Source organism: Lontra canadensis, unplaced genomic scaffold (genome assembly GCF_010015895.1).
Source record: "Lontra canadensis isolate GAN:19392208 unplaced genomic scaffold, GSC_riverotter_1.0 scaffold1, whole genome shotgun sequence".
In the NCBI taxonomy this organism is placed as follows: domain Eukaryota; kingdom Metazoa; phylum Chordata; class Mammalia; order Carnivora; family Mustelidae; genus Lontra; species Lontra canadensis.
The window spans coordinates 69,767,206-69,791,548 of record NW_022630995.1 but is presented as its reverse complement, the minus strand read 5'-3'; the positions used below and the strand labels follow the sequence as shown (position 1 = coordinate 69,791,548).

Genomic DNA, 24,343 nt, shown 5'->3' with positions numbered 1-24,343 from the left:
ATAATGATTATTTCTGGGTTGTGAGATTAGATTTGTTTACTTCTTTATACTTCTATTTTCAAAATTTCCTACAATTAGCAATAAAACCCTGAAGTTATTTTAAAAATCACTTCTATAAAGAAACAGCTGTGAAAATGAAGACCAATAATCTAATTTGCATAACATGGGCATGAAAGGATAACTCAAACCTCATGAAAATCAGTCAACACTCATCGCTCTTTTAAAAAATAAGGAACTTGGAAAAAAAATCTGCTCCTAATCAAGCATATGTAACAGGCATGGCAGGGTAAAGTCAGGACAGACCATCTCTGCCTGGCTAGGAAGCACCCCTTTGTTTTCCACTCATGAGTCCTAGGACTCAGAGTCAGAATCCTGACCATATTACAGAGCTTTTTTTTTAAACAAACAAACAAACAAACAAACAAAGAAACAAAAACTAAAAAACTCATAAACAGTTTGGAATTTTCTGTCCACACAGACATTCAGTTCATTTGACTGATCTTACAATCATATTGGTCCCTGGGGGCTAATATCTATTTTTAGTACTTTCAGTAAAACTTGATTCTGATTTTTAAAGTTTTCAAATACTGAAATGATGTTCATTTTTATATGAGATGATAACTCGTTTTTATGATATATGGTTTATTATGATCATGTAGTATCTGGCAGGGAGAGTGAATGAGAGACCCTTTGCGCCCTAAAGAGGGAAGTTCACAGATGACTATCAGGGCGGAAGTGAGATACTGCCTTGTGTTGTTATTAAAAAATCAGAGACCTCGATCTCCCATCAGAGTTTCAGGAGAAGCAGGGGAGGCTAGGAACTGCTCAGGTGGGTTCGGCTGGAAGCATCCAATGAAAACAAGGAAATTCTCTGAGACATAGTGAACAGTTTTCTAAGGAGGCCCATTGGACACAAGCCACTGTTAGCGGCGGAGACCTCCATTAACTCCATACATCTTATTAATTTGATTTTAAGGAAGCCGGGACTTGCCAGGCAAGTCAGTCTGGAAGTCACAGGATACATGCTTGTTCAGAAACCTTTACAAATGGATGTCTCCACTGTTTGCCAACATACTTTATACTAGATGTCTCCCAGAGCTGCTTCTCTGGTAGAGGACAATGTCACCTGTCATAGAGCACAGGCATCAATGGATCATAATATTTGAGGAGTCAATAATTAGGTCCATGTTAAAACGATCTATCAGTTACATTAACTAAGAAAGGAAAGCAGCTGGATGTCTGATTGGTTAGACAGACAGGGATTGAGGTATGAGCATCTTGTCAACTGCAGACATCTAAAGAATTCAAAGAATTCATCAAAACTCGCAGAACAAAGAATTCATCAAAACTTGCAGAACAAATTTCAGCATGGACTTTTCATCAGCCCTCAAAAACATTCCTTTTCCAAATCTCCAGGCTTAACCCTGTTAGGTCCTGTCTGACTCAGATGTTGAAATGTCACCAGAAATTCCTTCATAAGCAAGGGTATCTATTGCCCCAATTTGCACATATAAGCTTCATTTGTCCTTCACTATAAATTTTTTCTATACTCGAACAGTACATATACTCTTCTTTTTTTTATTTATAATTTGGCATATTTTGTGTTTAAATCTCCACTTCATCTCTTTCAAAACAAATGCTGTTACTTGTGCTCTGATCTTTGTAAAAGTGTAGACTTATGTTTAAAAAAAAAAAAAAAAGGACAGTATGATACATTCTATGTCCCCAACTACTAAAGAGAGCTCTTAAACTGATACAATTGAAGTTCAGTCTCATTTCTAAAATGGAGAGAAGAGAAAGAGGCAGGGTAGCGTAGCTCTTACCAACAATTATCTGTCCAAGATGGAACCTTGCCTAAATGACCAAGTTATGGGTGTGTTCCAGGACCAATAACTCAGAAGAAAGTCTTAAAAAGATAAGCCAAAGCTGGTCCTCAAGGTTGGGGTTTTCCTTGTTGTCATTGTTGTTGTTTTTGTTTTTTAAGTGATAAAATCTGTTTCAGTGCTTAAAATCTCTTTCTTCTGTTACAGTTTTTGAATAACTATGCTACTTGCTGGATTTTTCTCTGTTGTTTAGAATCAGAATGGAAAGATACAGGCATGTTTTAGTTATAAACAAATACAGATGTATCTATCAGTCACCAGCTGATATGGGCAGCCATTTTCAACACTCCAAATGCTGTCTCAAGCTGGGTTTACTTCCCAAATCTCTCCTGACTAGATCCAATTCCCTGCATTCCCAGTGCCAACACTGCAGTTCAGGCCTTCAGCATTTCTTACCTTGACTTTGCAGTAGCCTCCCAACTGGCCCCCAGACTCCTGTCTGATCCCTCTGAGCTCTATTCTACATGGTGCTGACATGCTATGTATACAGCAAATACAGAACCTCTCAGCAAGGCCCCCATCTCCTGGCTATAACTCACGTGGGCATTCAGGTTCTATATGATCAGGGCCTACCCACTCTCTACCATTATCCTGGGCTTGTGCTCTACACCCTGTTGGTTCTAGGTTACCTCTAGTTATCGTTGTTGGAGATACTCTTAACTTCTGACTAACTGGAAAACTCCTCCAGTACAGCTTTATGGAAAACACTTAGGCAATCTGAATTCATAACCTCAGGAACAAGGAAATAATCTGAAATGTGACCTCCGGTCTATATATGTAGCTATTTATCACAGCAAAAAAATCTGTATGTGCAGGGAACAGCTTAAATGTCCCCAAATACTCAAATAAAGTACAGAATATGAGATATATTCATTGAAAATGATGTTGACAAAGTTTTAAAAACATGGAAAATGCTTATCCTAGAAATTAACTTAAAGTGACTGAGGAGATGCAGATATTCAAAAAGGTGCCACAGACAGGTCTGAGAGGAGAATGCCTTCCATGATGCCTTCATCAGTGATCACCTCTTCTCTGGTAACCCAGTGTGTTAGGTAGATTAGGCTTTGCTAGGATAACAAATTAAACTCCAAATCTCTGTGATATGCCCAGTAAAGGTTTATTTTCACACAAAGTTGTATGTAGTTTAGCTCACTCCAGAGCAGCCGTCTTCCACATGGTGACTCAGGGACCCAGGCTGCTTCTCGCCTGTGGTTCCATCCATTCAGCTTGGTTCTCTGGCTGCTGAGGCTGAGGAGATATGAGCTGGAGGGCTTTCCTCTGCCCTCGAGTGTTCTCTGAGGACTGAAACCAGTGCTATGGCCCTCCTGTGAGTAAGAGGCTGAGAAACATGGGGGTACATATCGATATTTGGGGAACAGTTACTGTTTCTGCCACAGCAAAGGTAAAGATGCCTACCACTGAAAGGTCCCCTCAAACTGGACTGGCCTTTCCCAGAGTTACATAATTATGGCACCTCTTAATATGTTCGGATTATTTTTTTAAATAAAGGGATAAGCATTGTTAAGTAAAAAAAAAAGTTATCATGGGGTGCTTGGGTGGCTCAGTCAGTTAAGCATCTGCCTTAAATCCAGGTCATGATCCCAGGGTCCTGGGATCGAGCCCCGCATCAGGCTTTCTGCTCAGTGAGGAGTCTGCTTCTCCTTCTCTCTTTCTCTGCTTCTCCCCACTGCTCATTTTCTCTCTCTCAAATAAATAGATAAAATCTTTTTTAAAAAAAAAAAAAGTATCATAAAAGCTAAAGAAGAAATTAAAACAAGAATGGAGACATAAAACAGTCGGGGCTGAAGCTAAAAAAAATCCCTTTTGGCTAGGAGTGGGTGACAGATTTGGCTCTCGACTTTCCATCAACAAACACAGAAAAAAATCTGGACGGTATCATAATTCAGTACTCACAGTCTAAAAACATTCCCTTGCTGGGAAGAAATGTGGTTATGATGTACATGAACTTCTCTGGCAAGCCCCCATGAAGGAGTCACAGAATAAAATCCTAATAAGAGACACAATGGCAACTTTCTGAAGATTGCTTCTTAGAGCAATCCTTGATAAAAGTGATGGCAATGGCACCAGCCAACTCAGGTCTCCTGGAAGGAGCTAATACACAAAAGGGCATGATTTCCAGCTGTCTGTGAACCTACCTTGTTACAGAGGTACCCTTCAGAGAATCAGAAGGACTGAATTCTACTTCAATTACTCTTCCCAAAGGATAGCTTTTTTAAAGTCACACTTTTGAGTTTAAAGTTGTACTTGCTGAAAAAGTACTTGGAGTCCAGCTCATCTAGCTGGATAATTAAAAATAGGCTTATCAGAATGAATAATTAAGGGGCAGGAGTTGAAGCAGGAAGATTAGGGAGAGAGCTGCTGCAGAAAGCCTGGGAAGAATTGATGGTGGTAATGATGTTAGTGATCATAACAGGAGCAGTGAGAGTTCTTCTAATCATAATAAGAATAACATCATGTTAGTATTGCAGTAATAGCAACAAGAACAATAACACCAGAAATATGTAGAATTATCATTCTTTGTTAGGTTTCAAATTGAATATGTAAAAACCAATTTTTAGTTAGCCAGCTTAAATGAGATGCTTAAATCAAAATCTAACTTTCTTCATTGATATATTCTTTTTAATAGAGGTCAAGGCTAAATTAAAAACACAACACACACACACACACAGGCACTCATACACACACACATAAAACCTCCAGACTAGGGGAATGGGGAGTTAGTGTTAAATGCTCACAGAGTTTTACTTTGAGAAAATGAAGTTCTGGAGAGGGATAGTGGTGGTGGTTGTACAACAATGTGAATGTACTTCATGCCACTGAAATGTAAACTTATAAATGGTTAAAAAGGTCAATTTTATGTTATGTAATTTTATCAAAGCTGGTGGCATCACAATTCCAGACTTCAAGCCCTATTACAAAGCTATAATCGTCAAGTTGGTGTGGTACTGGCATAAAAACAGATATATAGATCAATGGAAGAGAATAGAGAGCCCAGATATGAACCCTCAACTCTATGGTCAATGAATATTGACAAAGCAGGACAGAATATCCAATGGAATACAAGACAGTCTCTTCAACAAATGGCATTGGGAAAACTGGACAACAACATGGTGAAGAATGAAACTGGACCACCTTCTTACACCATACACAAAAATAAATTCAAAATGAGTGAAAGACCTTAACATGAGACAGGAAACCATCAAAAATCCTAGAGAATATAAGCAGTAACCTCTTTGACCTTGGCTGTAGCAACTTCTTACTAGACACATCTCCAAAGGCAAGGGAAGTAAGGGCAAAAATGAACTATTGGGACTTCATCAAGTCAAAACCAAAGTCAACCGACAGAATGGGAGAAGATATTTGCAAATGACATATCAAATAAAGGGCTAGTATCCAAAATCTACGAAGAACTTATCAACCTCAACACCCAAAGAACAAACCATCCAATCAATAAATGGACAGAAGACATGAACAGGCACTTCTCCAAAGAAGACATCCCAATGGCCAACGGACACATGAAAGAAATGATCTCAACATCACTCAGCATCAGGGAAATACAAATCAAGACCACAATGAGATGCCACCTCGTACCAGTCAGAATGGCTAAAATTAATAAGTCAGGAAACGACAGATGTTGGCAAGGATGCAGAGAAAGGGGAATCCTCCTACACTGTTGGTGGGAATGCAAGCTGGTACAGCCACTCTGGAAAACAGTATGGAGGCTCCTCAAAAAGTTGAAAATAGAGCTACCCTACAACTCAGCAATTGCACTACTGGGTATTTACCCTATAGACACAAACGTAGTGATCTGAAGGGCCCCTGCACCCCAATGTGTACAGCAGCAATGTCCACAATAGCCAAACTATGGAAAGAACCTAGATATCCATCAACAGATGAATGGATAAAGAAGATGTGATGTGTGTGTATGTATGTGTTTGTGTGTGTGTGTGTGCATATATATATATATATATATATATATATAAAATGGAAAATTCCTCAGACATAAAAAAAATGAAATCTTGCCATTTGCACTGACATGGATGGAACTAGAGGGTAATATGCTAAGTTAAGTAAGTCAGCTGGAGAAAGACAATTATCATATGATCTCACTCATGTGTGGAATTTAAGAAACAAAATGGAGGATCATAGGCAAAGAGAAAAAAATAAAACAAGATGAAACCAGAGAGGGAGACAAACCATAAGAAATTCTTCATCATAGGAAATCGAGGTTTGCTGGAGGGGAAGGGAGTAGTGGAATAGGGTAACTGGGTGATAGACATTAAGGAGGGCACGTGACGTAATGAGCACTGGGTGTTATATAAGACTGATGAATCACTGACTTCTACCTCTGAAACCAATAATATATGTTAGTTAAATGAATTTTAAAAAAAGAATATGTAAAAACCAATTTTTAGTTAACCAACTTAAATTAGATGCTCAAATCAAAATCTAAGTTTCTTCATTGACATTTTCCTTTTAAAAAAAGTCAAGGCTAAATTAAAAACACAACACGCACACCCACACATAAAACCTTCAGACTAGGGGAATGAGGATTTAGTGTTAATGTCCACAGAGTTTTGCTTTGAGAAAATGAAGTTCAGGAAAGGGATAGTGGTGGTGGCTGTACAACAATGTGAATGTACTTCATACCACTGAATTGTAAACTTAAAAATGGTTAAAAAGGTTAATTTTATGTTATGTATATTTTACTTCACCCCACCCCTTCCAGAATCATCTAAGCAAACAGATAACCTTGCTCAGGACAAAAGTGACATCCTGTTGTGAAGAATGAGGAACCTGACAAACCCCTGACCCACAGTCCACTCATTGATCTTCTCAGAGGCTGCTCAGAGAGGCCATAGCCATGGCTGGCCTTCAAACATGGGAAGCTGGCTCTAAGCTCCAACACTAAACAGTTAGAGTACCATGCTTCCTAACCAGAAATATTTCCGAATAGGCGTTTCTAGCTGCTTCTTTATCCAAACACTACCCCCTGCTCTAAAACATAAAATACAAAGACCTCAGTCAAAGTGTGGGCAGTGGTCACAATGTCTCCTACAGCGTCCTCCAGGAAACACTGTTTACAAAATAGAACTCCAGGAGGGAATTTGTCCTATGGGAACTCTGTTTAGGAGCAAGGTAAAAGTGGGGGCACATCTATGGAAGATAAAGACTTGAGTTTTGGATTATTTTATTTGCAATCCAACTGTAACAACAGGAAGCCAGAGGGGCTCGCCGCCTCCATGGGCCACTTTCACACACCCAAGTGATACTGACATCGGCTGTATATGGAACACTGCTTTTGTTTGTCCTCTCTAGTAGGGTGGGATGCTGAAATGTGAACAGTGCATCAATGGATTATTAAGAAATAAGCTAAAGGGAGCCAGGACACATTCCCGTTTAACCTCAGTAGAAAATTCTGTCCGTCCTGCGAAAACATCCTGACTCCTGACTAGCAGGTTCTACGTAAGCACCAAAGTCCCAGGGGCTTGGGTTTGTTTATTTAACTTAGACCTTGATCAACATCTGCCTACGGAGTCAGAGGCCAAAGGAAAGTCAAGATGTGCCACTAATAATCTAGAACCATTTCGAACATATTCCTAGAATATTAAGTGAAAAGAGCAGGGTAATAAATGATGTTGACAGTAGTATCTCAAACTTACCGGAATAGGTATAGCACATAAAAGCAAGGAAATACATAAAAATAGTTAACAGTAGTTATCTGCCTGGGGGAGTTAGATAGCTAATTACATATTTATCCATTATACAGATTTTCTATAATGAAAATGGCAATTGGCAAGACAAACCATTGTTAGAAATTACGAAGATGTCCTTTCTTCTGCCGAGCCTTTCTTGTGCCTGGTATTGCTTCCTCCAATTTTTAAAAACCCGTTTTGCTATTGTTGTTGCACACCTCATGCTGTACTGTGATTTACTTATTTAAATTCCCTTCTCTCTCCCACACTAGACTGATTTCCTTCAGAGCAGGGATAAGGCCATTTATCTTTTCAACTCTGGTACTTCTTACTATTCCTGGCACACAGTTGCTACAAAATAAATGTTTATTGTTGCAAATGAAGCATTTGGTTACTAAAAAGTTTAGTTACCTTGCTGTTACCAAGGAGCTTTAAAATTTTTCCTACATTATAGAAGAGTTTCCAAAGTCAAAGGAAAAAGTAATAGAAACCAATATCCTCCTAAATTAGTAATAATGCTATAGGGATCAATCCAAGAAAGGAAAGAATTTTAAAGGTACCTAGGGTATGGATGCATACATTGCATTTTTTTTTTTTTTTTAAGTGGCATACAAAGACTTTTGCCCTGCCTGAAGAGGTGTGTTCTTTCTGAGCAGAGTGTTTGAAACTGGGTAGGTAAATAGACTGAAATGAGTAACCACTGAAGAACAGTAGAAACACCAGAGGATAAAAGCTCTGGAAGAATCTGAGAGCCCAACTTATTCTCTGGACAAGGGAAGACAATACAATTTCAATTATATGCTTCAATAAAATATCTTCTGTAGCTAAAAATGATAATCACAAGAATAAACCTAATTCACAAAAACCAGCCCTAAAATACACTATAATTTAGGTTTCGGCATGTATATGCTCTAAGCAAAAACCAAAATTCTTTGGAAAATACCCCAGTGGTGTATTAAGATCAAACCCAAGCCACACAAGTTAGAGCTGTCTGACCCTTAGCTGCTTAGGCTGCTGCTGCACGCGCATGCCCAGCTGGCCCCTGTGGGGGCGGGGGCGGGGGCGGGGGCGGGGGCGGGGGCGGGTGGGTGGTGGGGCGCCTGCTCAGGATAAGTTCCCTGGGGAAGACATTAAGAGGGAGGCGATGAGCGTGTATGCGCATGATTTAACTTTAGTAATCGCCATGACGACAAATGAAGAGGGGAAATCATTTATTAATTCATCCTAATTTGTGCAATGGTTTCTAAAAGAGGCAAACAAAAGAATGATTCTGAAAAAAATCACGGCACAAGAATATCCCAGGGAGATTTGGAAAGACACCCCAAGTGGCCACACTATAGAAGTGATACACCCAGCGGGTGAGGGGTTATGAGGCCACAGAAAAGAATATAAAAGAAGGAAGACAAAAACTGAATTATTATTTTTTGAAATGGTTTATACTCTAAGGGATGCAAAAAATTCTGTGGCTGAGTCAGCTTGGAAATAATGAGAGTCTGTAAAGTTCATAGGATCTGGGGCTTAATAATACCCCAGAGGAAATTATGTAGCAAAAAGCAAATGCCAGTGCATTTGTTTGATGACATCCATTAGTGCGAACTGTCTGGCAGAAACAAGCAACAGGCACCAAAATACCTCGATTTTAAAGTCAGCATGGAAAAAAATGGATGAGCTCTTCAAAGAGTAAATCTATATGATTCATCTAAGATCAAACAATAAATAACTCTAACCTGTGCTTGCTGATTCTCAATGTATTATGTTATTTAAAGCCGGGCCTATAATAGGGAAATAAAAGCAGATGGACAGCAAGAAGCTTGAAAGTGTCAAGAAATGAGCCAAGAATCAAATAATAATGTAAAAAGGGAAGAATCGTAGGCCACACTGAACTGGCTTAGGGCAAGGGCTAGTATAAATAAAATTAAACTTCCTAAAGTTTTTTTTTTTTTTTATAATTAAAAAGCTATTTCTTTGGTTAATCTTTCCAAAAATTCTATTGTAAGAGATCTGGAATAATACATCATGACAATCTAAACACTGCTAAAGCAGAGTAATTTGTCTTAATTAAGAACCGAAACCAGCCAAATGTTGCAAAACAGGAGCACGGTAAATTGAACTATGGCCCATGTATGGCTTGGATATTACGCGGCTTCTAGTAATTCTATGCGGTAACGTGGGATAGACTCATGGCAGAGCTCCAGATGAATGTTATTTTATACAGTAGGGATTATGGAGCTAAAGTAATGCTTTATATAGTTTTAAAAATAGATTTTCTTAATTACATTTAGATTCTCTAAAAAAAAAAAAAAAGGAAAAAGTTGCAATTTAACTTAGATTTGCTTTGGATATTTTTTATGAGAAGTACCCTTCCGGGGCTGTAAACATTCTCTGAGGAGTAAAGCAAAGGAAAGCATGTTCCTTGCTTATCACTATGAGTTTGAATAACAACCTTAGTAAAATATCGAAGAGATAAAAGATGCTACCCTGAGAGGCTCTCTGTGGCTCACAGGCTGCCCGCCATTCTTTGCCAGGTTTCTAGAAGTCACTAACTAAATACCAGGTTTAATGTCTGAAGAAAGAATTTCTATATTCCCTCATAGGAAGAAAGCCACCAAGTCTTGATGTGTTGATTTTATGGTTTTGTCTTAGAGCTAGTCAGGCATCTAAAAACTAAGGAAAATGCATCTGCATTGAAGGCTTTGGCTGGAGCCAGCAGTGTACTTTCCCAGGCCTGTTTCCTGATGATCAATTTGCCTAAAAGCATTTCAAGAAGGATTCATTCCCCTCGGGAGTTTCTGCATCTATTTACATATCCTGTCCTTTTTTGACACTTCTTTATCATTTTGGGATTATTAAATTAATTCCTCCACAGGCATATTTTCTTTCTTATTTTAGAGAAATATTTCCTAAAGGTGCATTGCTTTATATCTTTGTGTATTTTATCTACTTGATTAAGTACTCTAAGAATTTTTTCTAAGATTTTATTTATTTACTTTAGGGAGAGGGAGGGACAGAGGGAGAGGCAGAGCTCGGAGCCTGACTCAGGTCCTGGATCTCATGACCCTGAAATTAGACCTGAGCGGAAACCAAGAGCTGGATGCTGAACCAACTGAGCTGCCCAGGTGACCCATAAGACTTTTTAAAGCTCACCTTTCTAAGTGAAGAAATTTTCTTCAAGGAATAATTTTTTATTTTTAGGATACTTGATGCAGCAACACTAAAAAAAGGTTTTCAGGGCGCCTGGGTGGCTCAGTGGGTTAAGCCTCTGCCTTCGGCTCAGGTCATGGTCTCAGGGTCCTGGGATCCAGCTCCGCATGGGGCTTTCTGCTCGGGTGGGGGAGCCTGCTTCCCCCTGTCTCTCTGCCTGCCTCTTTGCCTGCTTGTGATCTTTGTTTGTCAAATAAATAAATGGAATCTTAAAAAAAAAAAAAAGGTTTTCAATGATAGGAAGACCGTTTTTATGCAACTTAAAAATATTTGATTTTATTGATATATTTAAACTTATTTAATTTTAACTATATATAAAAATTCAAATACCTTAACAGTAAATTTCAATTAGGGAGAAGGATTAGGGTTATATGAAAATCCCACTTGGGGAGTTTTTCCAACTACATACGTTGGCATCCTCCCCTAGATTCTAAAAGTTTTGGGGTGACTGTCACATTTCTTTCCTGCTGATAAACTCCTACCCCCCCCCAAAAAAAAAGAAAATCCAAAAGGAAATGGAATTTGCCTTTGGCTTCCCACTCACTCCAGACCATATTCTGACTGTTGATCCCTTCATGATTATTCACAATATATATACACTTTTTTTTTTTTTTTTTTTAGAGAAGGAGAGAGAGGGAGACAGAGAAGGGTGGGGGTAAAGAGGGAGGGGGAGATAAAGAACCTTAAGTAGATTCCACACCCTCAGCGTCGAGCCTAACACAGGGCTTGATCTCACAACCTGGAGATCATGACCTAAGCCGAAAGCAAGAGTCAGACGTTTAACCCACTGAGCCACCCAGGTGCCCCAATTCACGACATATCTTTCTGAGTTCATTAATTAAATTAAAACAGCACTTGTGAAAGTTAGAACGGATTCTGAATATCATAATTCTGTTGTTAAAGAAAACTTATAGTTGGGAGCCCCATCATCAATATCCATATCATGAGGTTCTAATTCATAGCACTATGCTTCCTTTGGTACAAAGGAGATCAGAAAAATATTTATTTTGCAAGAAAACATGTTTTCAAGGAGAAAGGTTATACTTTTTCCACTGTTTGCTGTTTAAACCCAGAAAGGTTTGGGCAGCCTGACCTCACAGGGCTAGGCAAGCAGGTCCGCGCCAGTGCAGCCAGGAGGCCCTCTCATCTCCACACACACATTCAAAAGCATTCAAAAGCAGGTGGCCCAGGGACTCACCGGCAGGGCAAGATCCGCACAATGTCATTGGGCTTGTACCCTTCGATGCAAACTGCGCAGTTATCAAAATCGGGCTCTGTTTCCTGCAACGGAGAAAGTACAGATGAGTTGACTTGTGTAGCTTCAACTCCTGTGTGAAGAGGCAAACAAGCAAGGGGAGCTTGCCTAGAGACAGGCTTTCGATCGTCTGTGTGCCAGTTTTCTCAAACAATAATTGACTGTCTATTGGCTCAGTTTCCATTCCTTCCAACCTCCACTTTTTATTTCTGGGTTCTACTGTAAGTGCTTTTGTGAGGGAATAATTTTTTAATGTATTGTTACTATAAAATAAAATGCTGTTTATTATGAGTGTGAGAGAGCAATTTTTAAGTATACCATTATTAGGAATGCTATTTATTATAATCAGAAGTGACATCCAAATCTCAAGGCTGAGAAACACTATTTATGGAGAAGTGTCCAAATGATACTTAATCTATCAGTTCCTTGGGAATCTTGTGTGTATACATACAACTCTAGAACCATGGTTTTAACTTTTTATTCAAGTATATACATCTCTCTTTATTCGAGTATATACATCTCTCTTTCAATACCCCATTTCATATTCTGTTGAGGGGAAAAAAGTAATGCAAAATATACTTTAAATTTAGTAATGCTTTTAAATGAATTTCATCTTAGGAAGCTCAGTAGTATTTTTTATATAGTTGAAAAATAGCAGCGCATAGTGAGATAAATCAAGTATTCAGACTAGAGATGGTACCTGGTTATACATGCAGACTTGTGACTCCCTTACAAATGTCCCAATGAGCCCCAAATACATGTACCACAATCCACTGCTCTAAAATTTATTCTGGGGAGAAGAAAGACCTTTAGAGGTCTGCAGGCCTTGGATTGCACTGTTTCCTTGTTCCTTCTCAAGATACACTTCTGCTTCTGATATGGTTAGAGCATCATTGTTTACAAAAGCTGAGATATGGAAACAGCCTATGTGTCCAATGATAGAGGAATGGATAAGGAAGATATGATATATATACATTTAATGGAATTATATACACACACAGAAACTATAATATATATATATCATATATATGATATATATACAATGGAATATTACTCAGCCATAAAAAAGTGAATGAAACCTTGACATTTGCAATTGCATAGATAGATCTAGAAGGTATAATGCTAAGTGAAATAAGCCAGTCAGAGAAAGACAATTACCATCTGATTTCACTCATATGTGGAATTTCAGAAACAAAACCAATGAACACAGGGGGAAAAAAGGAAACAAAAAACTCAGACTCTTAATTACAGACAGCTGGTGCTTGCCAGAGGGGAAATGGGTGGGGAGGTGGGCGAAATATATAAAGGAGATTAGGAATACACCTATCTTGATGAGCACTGAGAAATGTATAGAATGGTTGAGTCATTATGTTGTAGACCTGAAACTAATATAATACCGTATGTTAATTATACCAGAATTAAAAAAAGATAGGCTCTTGGCTTTATGTCTTCATTCTACAGCAAGGGAGTCTGCTGTAATGACTGTGGGGTTGTGGATGCTAGATTTCAGAGGGACTGAATATGCTTTCTGTATTTACTGCAGATATCAGTGGAGAACATCACTCAGCATATAACACTTTCCTCCTTGCAAGGATTTATGGAAAAATTTTCTTTCTCAAATTGTAATACCAGGAATAACCATCTCATTTTCACCTTGTGGACACTGCAATAAGGTAATTAGATATTGTTTGAATATTTCTTCCTTCTTTGCATTGGCTGCTAGAAAGCCCCAAGCTAAGTTTGGGATCCATTTTTGTTACACATTTCAGGTAATGTATTTGTCTAAAAAATTTATTCTAGCTTCATCTATTTTTCCTATACTTTTCATTTTCTAACACTTTGTTTCCAACTGCTTTGTTGTCCTTTGTTGTCCAACTGCATGCATTTTATAAATTGTTTTAAATTATATCTAATAAAGATGGGTATAATTACAGACACAGGAGAGCTATTTTCATGGATACCCCTTTTCCCATCCTTCCATCTCTTCTACCCTGGCTGTCAGAAAAGTCAGGGACTTTTTTGACTAGTCCCTCACCAAAAAGAAAAGAGTCTGCTGTTACCTTATCACCCTTCTTGATGGTTCTGACCTGGAGCTTGCTGATCGCTTTCTTTGCCGCATCTCCCAGTCGGCGCTAAAAAAAGAACCCAAAAGCCGCTTGTTAGCAATAGAGATGTGTAATTTTTGACTTTGTTGCTGATGGCGTTTACTAAACCAGGGCAGCTGTCTCTGAAATCACGCACACGTGGCATGAATGTTAAGGACAATGGCTGGAAGAGATGGGGCAGTGCCGTCTGTGCAAGACCTCTAGTAACTGAGGTCTTTTAAGCACTGTCATCGGGAGAAGCTCTTCATGCCCAATGTTAAGCAAGTGGCAAACAGTGTGGAAAAATCCCACCCTACAGTGACTCCAGCACGTGGTACATTTACGCAGACTGGCACACGCACACTCAAGTTTAGTAATTTGCCGCTCTAGCCACTTCATCTGTGACCAGGAGTTAGCCAATCTGGACCCTTGGAATAAACCTCATGTCCTCTTTTTCACAGTCAGGATTTACTGCGTGTGTATTTCTTTCCATTTGCAATTTAAGGACTTTCCTTTGCTTATAGAGACCCGGTATAGGTTTATATATTTCATCTGTACGGTCCTAGTCCATCACATTCTTGCATGCCAATGTCACCTCCTCTGGTGAGGTTTAAGTGTGGGTGTGCCTAGAGGAAGATACATAAAACATACATGTTCAGCTTAGCAAATAATTATAAAGCAAACACCTGTGTAACCCCTGTCACTCATGTCGACTAATATATTAGCACTCCCTAAAAAATTTTTTTTTGATAGAGAAAGTTGCTATCCTGATGATCCCTGCAGTCATGCGATGATAGGCCAGTCAGGAAGAAGGGGAAGGTGGAGGGTGGTGAATTCAGTTCTAATCTGTCCAGATCTGCTTGTGTGCTTGTGAGTTTCCTACATGTAACAGCTCCTTCTTAGCTTTGTGTACTATGACCCTGTAACAGATGCATGTTGGCAGCCGTGAAACATTTGAAGGCTATGATAAACGAGACAAACATTTAAACGGAATCATCACTTGCTTTCACTAATTTGGTTCCTTTCAGAAACAACACTCAAGCTTCTTTCTTTTCTTTTAAATTGTGAACATATACTAGTGAATGGTTAACACATCCTACGTACCACGCTAAAACTTTATATGCAATATCACCTTTATTCTCACAACAACCCTGTGAGGAAAAAAAAATACTATTTTATAGAACGAACGGAGACTTAGAGAGGTTACGTAAGTTGTTAATCATTATCAGTGAATGGTCAGTCAGAATCTGAATAAAATTAAGTCTGACTTGAAAGCTAGAGCTAAACCACCACTCTTATTACTCAATAAACCACCCTAGTCACCCAGCCAACCAGCGTCTACCCAGTCAGCCAGCCAGCAATCAACTGACATTTGGCCAACCAGCCAACCAACCAATATCTAACAAGTTAGCCAGAGAACCTACCAATCACTGAGCAGCCAACCAACATCTGGCCAGCCAGTTAACCAGTCAACCAGCCATTCAGCCAGCCAGCCAAGCAACTAACCAACCAAGATCTATTAAGTATTTATCATATGGCACTTCCTCGAGCATACAACAGTTAAAGTAAGTTGAAGAGAGGTGTTCTCCTTGTTAATTCATTTTCTCTTTGATATTTTGTCCTTAGTTTCTAAAATGATTACTGGCCATTTTCACAGAAAAGTAAGTTTGGTTGTTACCTAAAAGGAGACCTACATAAACTTGAGTTTATGCAGAAGTCCACAAGTAGCTATCAAACTAAGGTTGCAGGAAAAAAAGGGAGAGTCTATAATGATAAATACCATTATGGACATTAAGTGAGAGGGAAAAACACCGAGAAGAAACTAAAAAAGAATGGAACTCTCTGTCCTCTCCTCTTCCTCTAATTACTGTATGATCATCCTCTGATCTCAACTCTGGCCACTTCTTCAAGGAGCTCTCTTCCCCCATGTCTCCCAAGAGAGACAATCCTTCTAAGTCTATACCTTATGGAACCTGGTCGCTCTGCTTCATAGCACTGTCATAAAATTCGCAATTTGACATTTGTTTTTATGATCGATCCCCGTTAAATTTCCTTCATGTAAACTCCCTGAGGGCCAAATTGTGTTTGTTTTTGCTTCCCATTGTGTCCCAGCACCTAGAATAAAGCTGCCTTTGATAACTAACAATCATTCCATGCATATTTTGGATCACTCGTTTTGTCTCAGGCATAGCTTGGGCTTCTGGAAAGAAGGGTAGTGGAAGGGGGCACCTGGCTGGCTCAGTCCGTAGACATGCAACTCTTGATCTCAGAGTTGTGACTCTGAGCCCATGCTGAGGATGGAGAACACTTAAAATGTTCTTTTTAAAAAATCTTTTTTAAAAAATGGTAGTGAAAAACACACACATAAATTCCTGTTCTTTTTGGCTTACGATCTAGTGGCAATGCCATAAATCACTGGTAAGTGAATAAAATTTTAAACCAAAAGATTTTTTTTTCTAAACATGGAAAACCACCTGTGAGGTTAAGCCAGTTAATGGGAAAATTAATGGACAAATTGTAAGCAATATATGTGGTGAGATAAGAAAGCTGTGAGCTTGGCCTTGGCAAAATCAGTCCGTCAGAACATTATGTTTAGAATGTGAAATCTGGACCCAAATAAACACGTTGATTGTTTATCATGAAGAGCTCAGATATTTTTGCAATTGTGTTAATTTGTTTTTAAGATTTTATTTATTTACTGGAAAGAGAGAGAGAGAGAGTGAGCACAGGCAGGGGGAGCGGCAGCCAGAGGGAGAGGGAGAAGCAGGCTCTCCTCTGAGCAGGGAGCCCGATCCTAGGTCTCTGGGATTATGATCTGAGCCGAAGGCGGAGGCTTAAGCTAAGCAGAGCAAATAAGTGGCAAACACTATTTTTAAACAACAGTCACAGAGTATACTCAAAGGAAGACCAACATTTCTTAAGGAAGTGAACCAGAAATTATTTTGTCAAAGTTTAATTTTACCTAAAACAATTCTTTAAAAAATTTTTCATAAATTTTTATTGAAATTCAAAACATACGGAGTACATTTTTTTTTTAAACTAATGAAGAGAATGGAATTATTTTTGGTGGGAATAACATTTCCTTTAGCTGGGGTTCAGAGTTCATGTTTCCTATCATCAGAATCACTTGCTGATCTGTACTATACTGATTACATTGTTTTCTATGCATAATTCTGTGTGATAGCTATTACAAGGGGAAAATAATGAAACATAAGGCATAATCTCTATTCTCAGGGAATTTGCAATTTATTTGTAAAATTGCTATTGTGGTGGGAGAGCTACCTTGATAAGTATAGTATAGTAGTACTGCTTTAGGAGAGAGATGAAATAGTTTAAAACTGCCTAAAATAATTTTTAAAGACAAACAGTTCTCAAGGATACAGATAAAAAAGTGAAGCCAGACAAGTCCTTAATTTTATTAGAAAATTTGTAGAGTGGCTTATACTAACTTATACTTTCAATATTCATTTTCTCTTTCATGTGACTGTCTCTTAGTATTGTTACTTCATTATGTAACAGCTATTTCTTTTGAAACAACCCAAGAGAAATGTCACTTTTTAAAAAATGTTTTTATTTTAATCACCTGGTGCTCACCATAATAAGTGCATGCTTTAATTTCTATCACCCATTTTACCCATTCCCTTCCCACCTCCCCTCTGAAAACCATCTGTTTGTTCTCTCTTTTTTTCCCCTTTGCTTAAGTTCCACATATGGGTGAAATCATATGGTATTTGTCTTTAACTGACTGCTTTATTTCACTGAGCCTCATACTCTCTAGCTCCATCAATGTTGTTGCAAATGGCAAGATTTCCTTTTTGACGGCTAAATAATATTCCACTGAACCTATAGGATACGTCTTCTCTATCTATTCACCCATCCCTGGACACTAGGGCTGCTTCCATATCTTAACTACTAGAGCTAATGCTGCTATAAACACAGGGTGCATGCATCCCTTTGAATTAGTGTTTTTGTATTCTTTGGCGAAATACCTACCAACGTGATTACCGGATCATAGGGTAGTTCTATTTTTAACTTTTTGAGAAAACTCCATACTGTTTTCCACAGGGGCCGCACCAAGTTTGCATTCCCAGCAACACTGCAAGAGGGTTCCTTTCTTCCCACATCCTCACCAACATCTGTTGTTTCTTGTGTTTTTGATTATAGGCATTCCAACAGATGTGAGGTAGTATCTCACTGCAGTTTTGATTTGTATTTCCCTGATGGTCAGTGATGATGAGCATCTTTTCATGTGTCTGGTGGCCATCTGAATGCCTTCTTTAGAGAATGTCTGTTCATGTTTCCTGCCCATTTTTAAACTGAAAAATTTTGGGGTTTTTGAGTTTTATAAGTTCTTTACATGTTTTAGATACTAACCCTTTATCAGCTATGTCATTTGCAAGAATCTTCTCCCACTCTATAGGCTGCCTTTTAGTTCACTGACTGTTTCCTTTGCTGTGTAAAAGCTTTTTATTTTCATATAGTTCCAATAATTTTATTTTTGCTTTTTCTTCCCTTGCCTCAGGGGACGTATCTAGAGAAAAGGTGGCCAAGGCTGATGTCAGAGAAGTTTTTGTCTGTGCTCTCTTCCAGGATTTTTATGTTTTCAGATCTCACATTAGGTCTTTAATTCATCTTATCTTCATCTATGGTACATTTGCATGTTAATTCATCTTATCTTCATCTATGTTATATTTGCATGTTGCTGCCCAGCTTTCTCAACACCGTTTGAAGAGACTGGGTCTTTTTCTCATTGGATAGTCTTTCTTGCCTTGTCAAAAATTAATCGTCCATATAATTGTGGGGGGTGTATTTCTGGATTTTCTGTTCTATTCCATTGATCTATGTATCTATTTTTGTGCCAGTAACATACTATTTTGATTATTACAGCTTTGTAATATAAATAGAAGCCTGGAATTGTGATACCTCCAGCTTTGATTTTCTTTTTTTAAGGTTGCTTTGGTTATTCCACACAAATTTTAGGATTGTTTCTGTTCTAGCTCTGTGAAAAATGCTGGTGGTGTTTTGATAAGGATTGCAATAAATGTGGATTGCTTTGGGTAATATAGACATTTTAACAATATTTGTTTGTCCAATCCATGAGCATGGAATGCCTTACCATTTCTGTGTGTCATCTTCAGTTTCCTTCATCAGTGTTTCATAGTTTTGAGAGTACAGGTCTTTCACTTCTTTGGTTAGGTTTATTCTTTGTTATCGTATTATTTTTGGTGCAATTGTAAAACGGGACTATTTCCTTAATTTCTCTTTCTGTTGCTTCATTATTGCTGTACAGAAATGTAACAGATTTCTATAGATTGATTTTATATCTTGTGACTTTACTGAATTCATTTCTTAGTCCTAGCAGTTTTTTGGTGGAGTCTTTTGGCTTTTCTACATATAGTATCATATCATCTGCAAATAGTGGAAGTTTTTCTTTCTTACTGATTTGGAAGCCTTTTATTTCTTTTTGCTGTATGATTGCTGTTCTAGGACTTCTAGAACTATGTTGAATAAAAGTGGTGAACGTAGACATTGTTGTCTTGTTTCTGACCTTAGGGGAAAGACTCTCAGTTTCTCCCCATTACGGATGATGTTAGTTGTGAGTTTTTCAAATATGGCCTTTATTATATTGAGGTATGTTCCCTCTAAACCCACTTTGTTAGGGTTTTTATCATGAACCGATTTTGTACTTTGTCAAATACTTCTGCTTACTGAAATGATCATATGATTCTTATTCTTTCTTCTATTGATATTGACTTGTGAATATTGAATCACCCTTTCATCCTGAGAACAAATCCCACTTGATCATGGGGGATCATTTTTAAAATGTATTGTTGGATTCAGTTTGCTAGTATTTTTTGCTAGTTGAGGATTTTTGTGTATATGTTCATCAGAGATATTTGCCTGTAGTTCTTTCTCTCTCTCTCTCTCTCTTTTTTTTTTTTTTTGTTTTTTTTTGCGGTGTCTTTATCTGGTTTTGGTATCAGGGTAATGCTGACTTCCTAAAATGAATTTGAAAGTTCTGCCTTTTCTGGTTTTGTTTTGTTTTGTTTTGGTAGCAGTTTGAGAAGGATAGGTATTAACTTCTCTTTAAATGTTTGGTAGAATTTAGATGTGAAGCCATCTGGTCCTGGACTTTTATTTTCTGGGAAGTTTTTTGATTACAGTTTCAATTTCTTTGTTGATAACTGGTCTGTTCAAATTTTCTATTTCTTCCTGCCTCATTTTTGGTACGCTAAATCATGTCCAATTTGTTGGCATATAGTTTTTCATAATGTTCTCTCATAATTGTTTGTATTTCTGTGGTGTTTGTTGTTATTTCCCCTCTCTCATTTGTGATTTTTTTAGTTGAACCCTTTCTCTTTTTTTCCTGGTAAGTCTCACTAAAGGTTCATCAATTTTATTGATATTTTCAAAGAACAAGCTCCGGGTTTCACTGATCTCTTCTACTGTTTTTCTAGTTTTTATTTTACTTATCTCTGTTCTAATCTTTATTATTTCCTTCCTGCTGGCTTTAGGTATTGTTTTTCTTTCTTCTTCCTTTTTAAAAAGATTTATTGTAGAGAGTGAGACACCCCGGGAAGGGGCAGAGGGAGAGAATTTTCAAGCAGACTCCCTGCTGAGTGCAGAGCCCAATGTGGGGCTTGATCTCACGACCCATGAGATCATGACCTGAGCCAAAATTAAGAGTCAGATGCTTAACCAACTGAGCCACACAGGTGCCCTGTTTTTCTTTTTCTAGCTCCTTTACGTATAAGGTTAGGTTGTTTGAGATTTTTCTTGCTTCTCCTTCCTTCTTATAACTGCTTTTGCTGTGTCTGGAAGACTTTGAACTTCATTTTCATTTGTTTCCAATATAGTTTTTATTTTTTATTTCCTGGTTGATCCATTCATTGTTTAGCAGTATTTAATTAACCTCCATGTATTTGTGGTCTTTCCAGATTTTTTCTTATGGTTGACTTCCAGTTTCTTGGGGTTCTTGTCAGAAAAGATGCATGATATGACTTAGATTTTTCTGGATTTTTTGAAGCTTGTTTTGTGGCCTAATATGTGATCTATTCTGGAGAATGTTCCATGCACACTTGAAAAGAATGTGCATTTTGCTATTTTAGGATTGAATGTCCTGGATATATCTGTGAAATTCATCTGTTCCAGTGTGTTATTCAAAGCCATTGTTTCCACGTTGATTTTTTGTTTCGATGATCTGTCCATTGATATAAGTGGGGTTTTAAAGTCTCCTACAATTATGACATTATTACTGATTAGTTCCTTTATGTTTTTTATCAACTGTTTTATGTATTGGGTGCTCCTATGTTGAGTGCACAAATATTTCAGTTGTTTTATCTTCTTGTTGGATTGTCCCATTTATTATTATATAGTGTCCATCTTTGTCTCTTGTTACAGTCTTTTAAGTCTATTTTGTCTAATATAAGTATTGCTACTCCAGTTTTTTATGGACATCCATTTGCATGATAAATGTTTCTCCATCCCCTCACTTTCAATTTGCAGGTGTCTCTGGGTCTGAAATGAGTCTCTTGTAGGCAGCATATAGATAGGTCTTGTTTTTTAAATACATTTTGTAACCCTATGTCTTTTGATTGGAGTGCTTAGTCCAATTACATTCAAAGTAATTATTGATAGATATGTATTTATTGCCATTTTATTACTTGTTTCGTGGTTGTTTCTGAAGTTTTTCTCTGACCCTTTTTTGTCTTTCTTTCATGGTTTTCTGGTTTTCTTTAGTGATGTATTTGGATTCCTTTCCCTTCTTATTTGCATATTTATTAGCTTTGATTTGTGGTTACCATTAGGTTTGTATAGAACATCCTCTGCATAAGGCAGTCTATATTAAATTTGATGGATGTTTACATTTGAACCCATTCTTTACTCTTCTCCTCCCCATGTTTTAGATATATGGTATCATATTTTACACCCTTTTGTTTTGTGAGTTCTTTGACTGATTTGTTTACAGAGATATTCATTTTTAGTGCTTCTGTGTTTCCTACCTTCATACTGTCATTTTGGGTCTTTCTTTTCTGCTCAAAAAACCCCCTTTAATATATATATATATATTTAAAGATTTCATTTATTTGACAGAGAGACAGTGAGAGGGGGAACACAAGCAGGGGGAAGGAAAGGGAGAAGCAGGTTTCCCGCTGAGCAGAGAGACCAATGCGGGATCGATCCCAGGACTCTGGGATTATGACCTGAGCCGAAGACAGATGCTTAGCAACTGAGCCACCCAGGGGCCCTCCCTTTTAGTATTTCTTGCAGAGCTGATTTTGTCGTCATGATTTGCCTTTAGTTCTTGTTTGTCTGGGAAACTCTTGATCTTTGTATTCTGAATGATAGACTTGCTGAATATATTCTTGGCTGTAGGTTTTTTGCATTCAAACACTTTGAATATATCATGCCACTCATTTCTGGCTTGGAAAGTTTCTGCTGAAAAATACCCCAATAGCCTTATAGGACTTCCTTTGTACATAACTGTCATCTTTTCTCTTTCTGTTTTTAATATTTTTTCTTCACCACTATATGTTGCCATTTTAATTACTGTGTGTCTTGGTGTGGACCTCCTTGGGTTGATTTTGTTAGGAGATCTCTGTTTCCTTCCCCAGATTAGGGAAGTCTTTAGCTGTTAGCTATTATTTATTCATAAATTCTCTGCCCCTTTTTCTCTCTCTCCTTTTTCTGGTACTCCTGTAATAAGAATGTTATTACATTTGATGGAATCACTGAGTTCCCTAAATCTATTTTTGTTTTGCATAATTCCTTTTTCTCTCTTTTGTTCAGCTTGATTACTTTCTATTATTATTTTATTTATTATTTATATATTATATATATATATAACATATTTATATATTTTTATATATATATTTTACTTATTTATATTATTATTTTGTCTTCTAGGTCATTAATTTGTTCCCCTGCTTCTTCCAGCCTGCTGTTCATTCCATCAGGCATGTTTCTCATTTTGTTTATTGAGCCCTTTATCTCTACTATTTCTTATCTCTGTATTAATGGTCTCCTTGATGTCCTCCACTCTTTGCTCAAGTCTGGTGAGTGTCCTTATGATCACTGCTTTAAATTCTCCTTCAGACATGTTACTTACATCCATTTTACTTAGATCTCCAGCTATGGCCTTGTCCTGTTCTAGCATTTAGGACAAATTCTTCTGTTTTCCCATTTTACCTAAGTTTCTGTGCTTTTTCTGTGTGCTAGGAAAGTCAGTTCTGTCTCCTATTCTTGAGGGTAATAGCTTTATGAAGAAAAGGTCCTGTAGTGCCCTGCAATATGGTGTCCCATTACCCAGGGCTTGGTGCTTCCAGGAGTGTCTCTCACGTGTGCTGTGTGTGCTCTTCTGTTAGGTCCTGATTTCCTTATCCTTCAGTCCAGTTGTCTGCAGAGGCTGTCTTTGCCTATTGTGGGCAGTGTTTGGCTCCTGGCCTGAATGTGGCACATTTTAACTTGGTGTGCTCTGGTCTGCTTGTGAAATGAGACTTGTCACCACTGCCCCCAGAACCAAGGCCTCACAAAACTCCCACTTTGGGAGACATGGTGCTGGCAGGAGTTTGGAGCAGTCTTCTGGGGGAGAAGGCCTGATGCACTGGGATGGAGGCTAGCTTGATTCAAAAGGGCAGTTTTGGTGCACAGAGGGGTAGGGCTTGGTATAAGCAAGTTAGCGAGCCACTGCCTGTGCTGTGTTCTACCTGAAGGTGGCCATTATTTATGCTGGCGGCAAGGGAGGATAATGATGCCTGCGAGTTCCTTTGTACCCAGAAGGGTCTCTCTCTGAACATTGCCTCTATGGGACTTGCTCTGAGATGAGCAACTAACCTCCCCACTGTGTGCCCCAGGCCTAAGTCCTCCAAGCTCTCTCAGAATCAAGCATGTTGACCTTTAAAACTCCAGGCTTTAAGGCCCGCTAGTTGCAAGAACTCATGAAATTCAGGCCCTCTTTCCAAGCCAATTGCTACAGGGTTTCATTTTCCCCATGAACTCCTGTATGTTAGTCTGTCTCTCGCCCTCCTCCTTGACCATGGCTCCCTCCCCACCATGGTGGCCTCAATCCATTTCTCTCCCAAACCATGTCTCCACACTTCTTACCGTCTTTGATACGGCCTCTTCGCCTCTTCTCTACATACAGTTGTGGAGTTTGTTCTGCCAATCTTCAGATCGATTTCTGGGTTATTTAAGATCATCTCA

At 38.2% G+C, this 24,343-nt stretch overlaps 1 protein-coding gene across 4 annotated transcripts in view; it reads right to left on the bottom strand.

The window, feature by feature from the left end:
• RNF150 (ring finger protein 150) overlaps nt 1-24,343 on the bottom strand; it is a 302,877-nt gene that overhangs the window by 106,880 nt on the left and 171,654 nt on the right. For all 4 annotated transcript variants that reach the window (XM_032857179.1, XM_032857183.1, XM_032857177.1 and 1 more), the window contains exons 3-4: nt 14,117-14,188; nt 12,000-12,082 (exon numbers count right to left, since the gene is read on the bottom strand). In XM_032857179.1, coding sequence (XP_032713070.1) covers nt 12,000-12,082; nt 14,117-14,188 — 155 coding nt within the window. The remainder of the gene's footprint in view (nt 1-11,999; nt 12,083-14,116; nt 14,189-24,343) is intronic.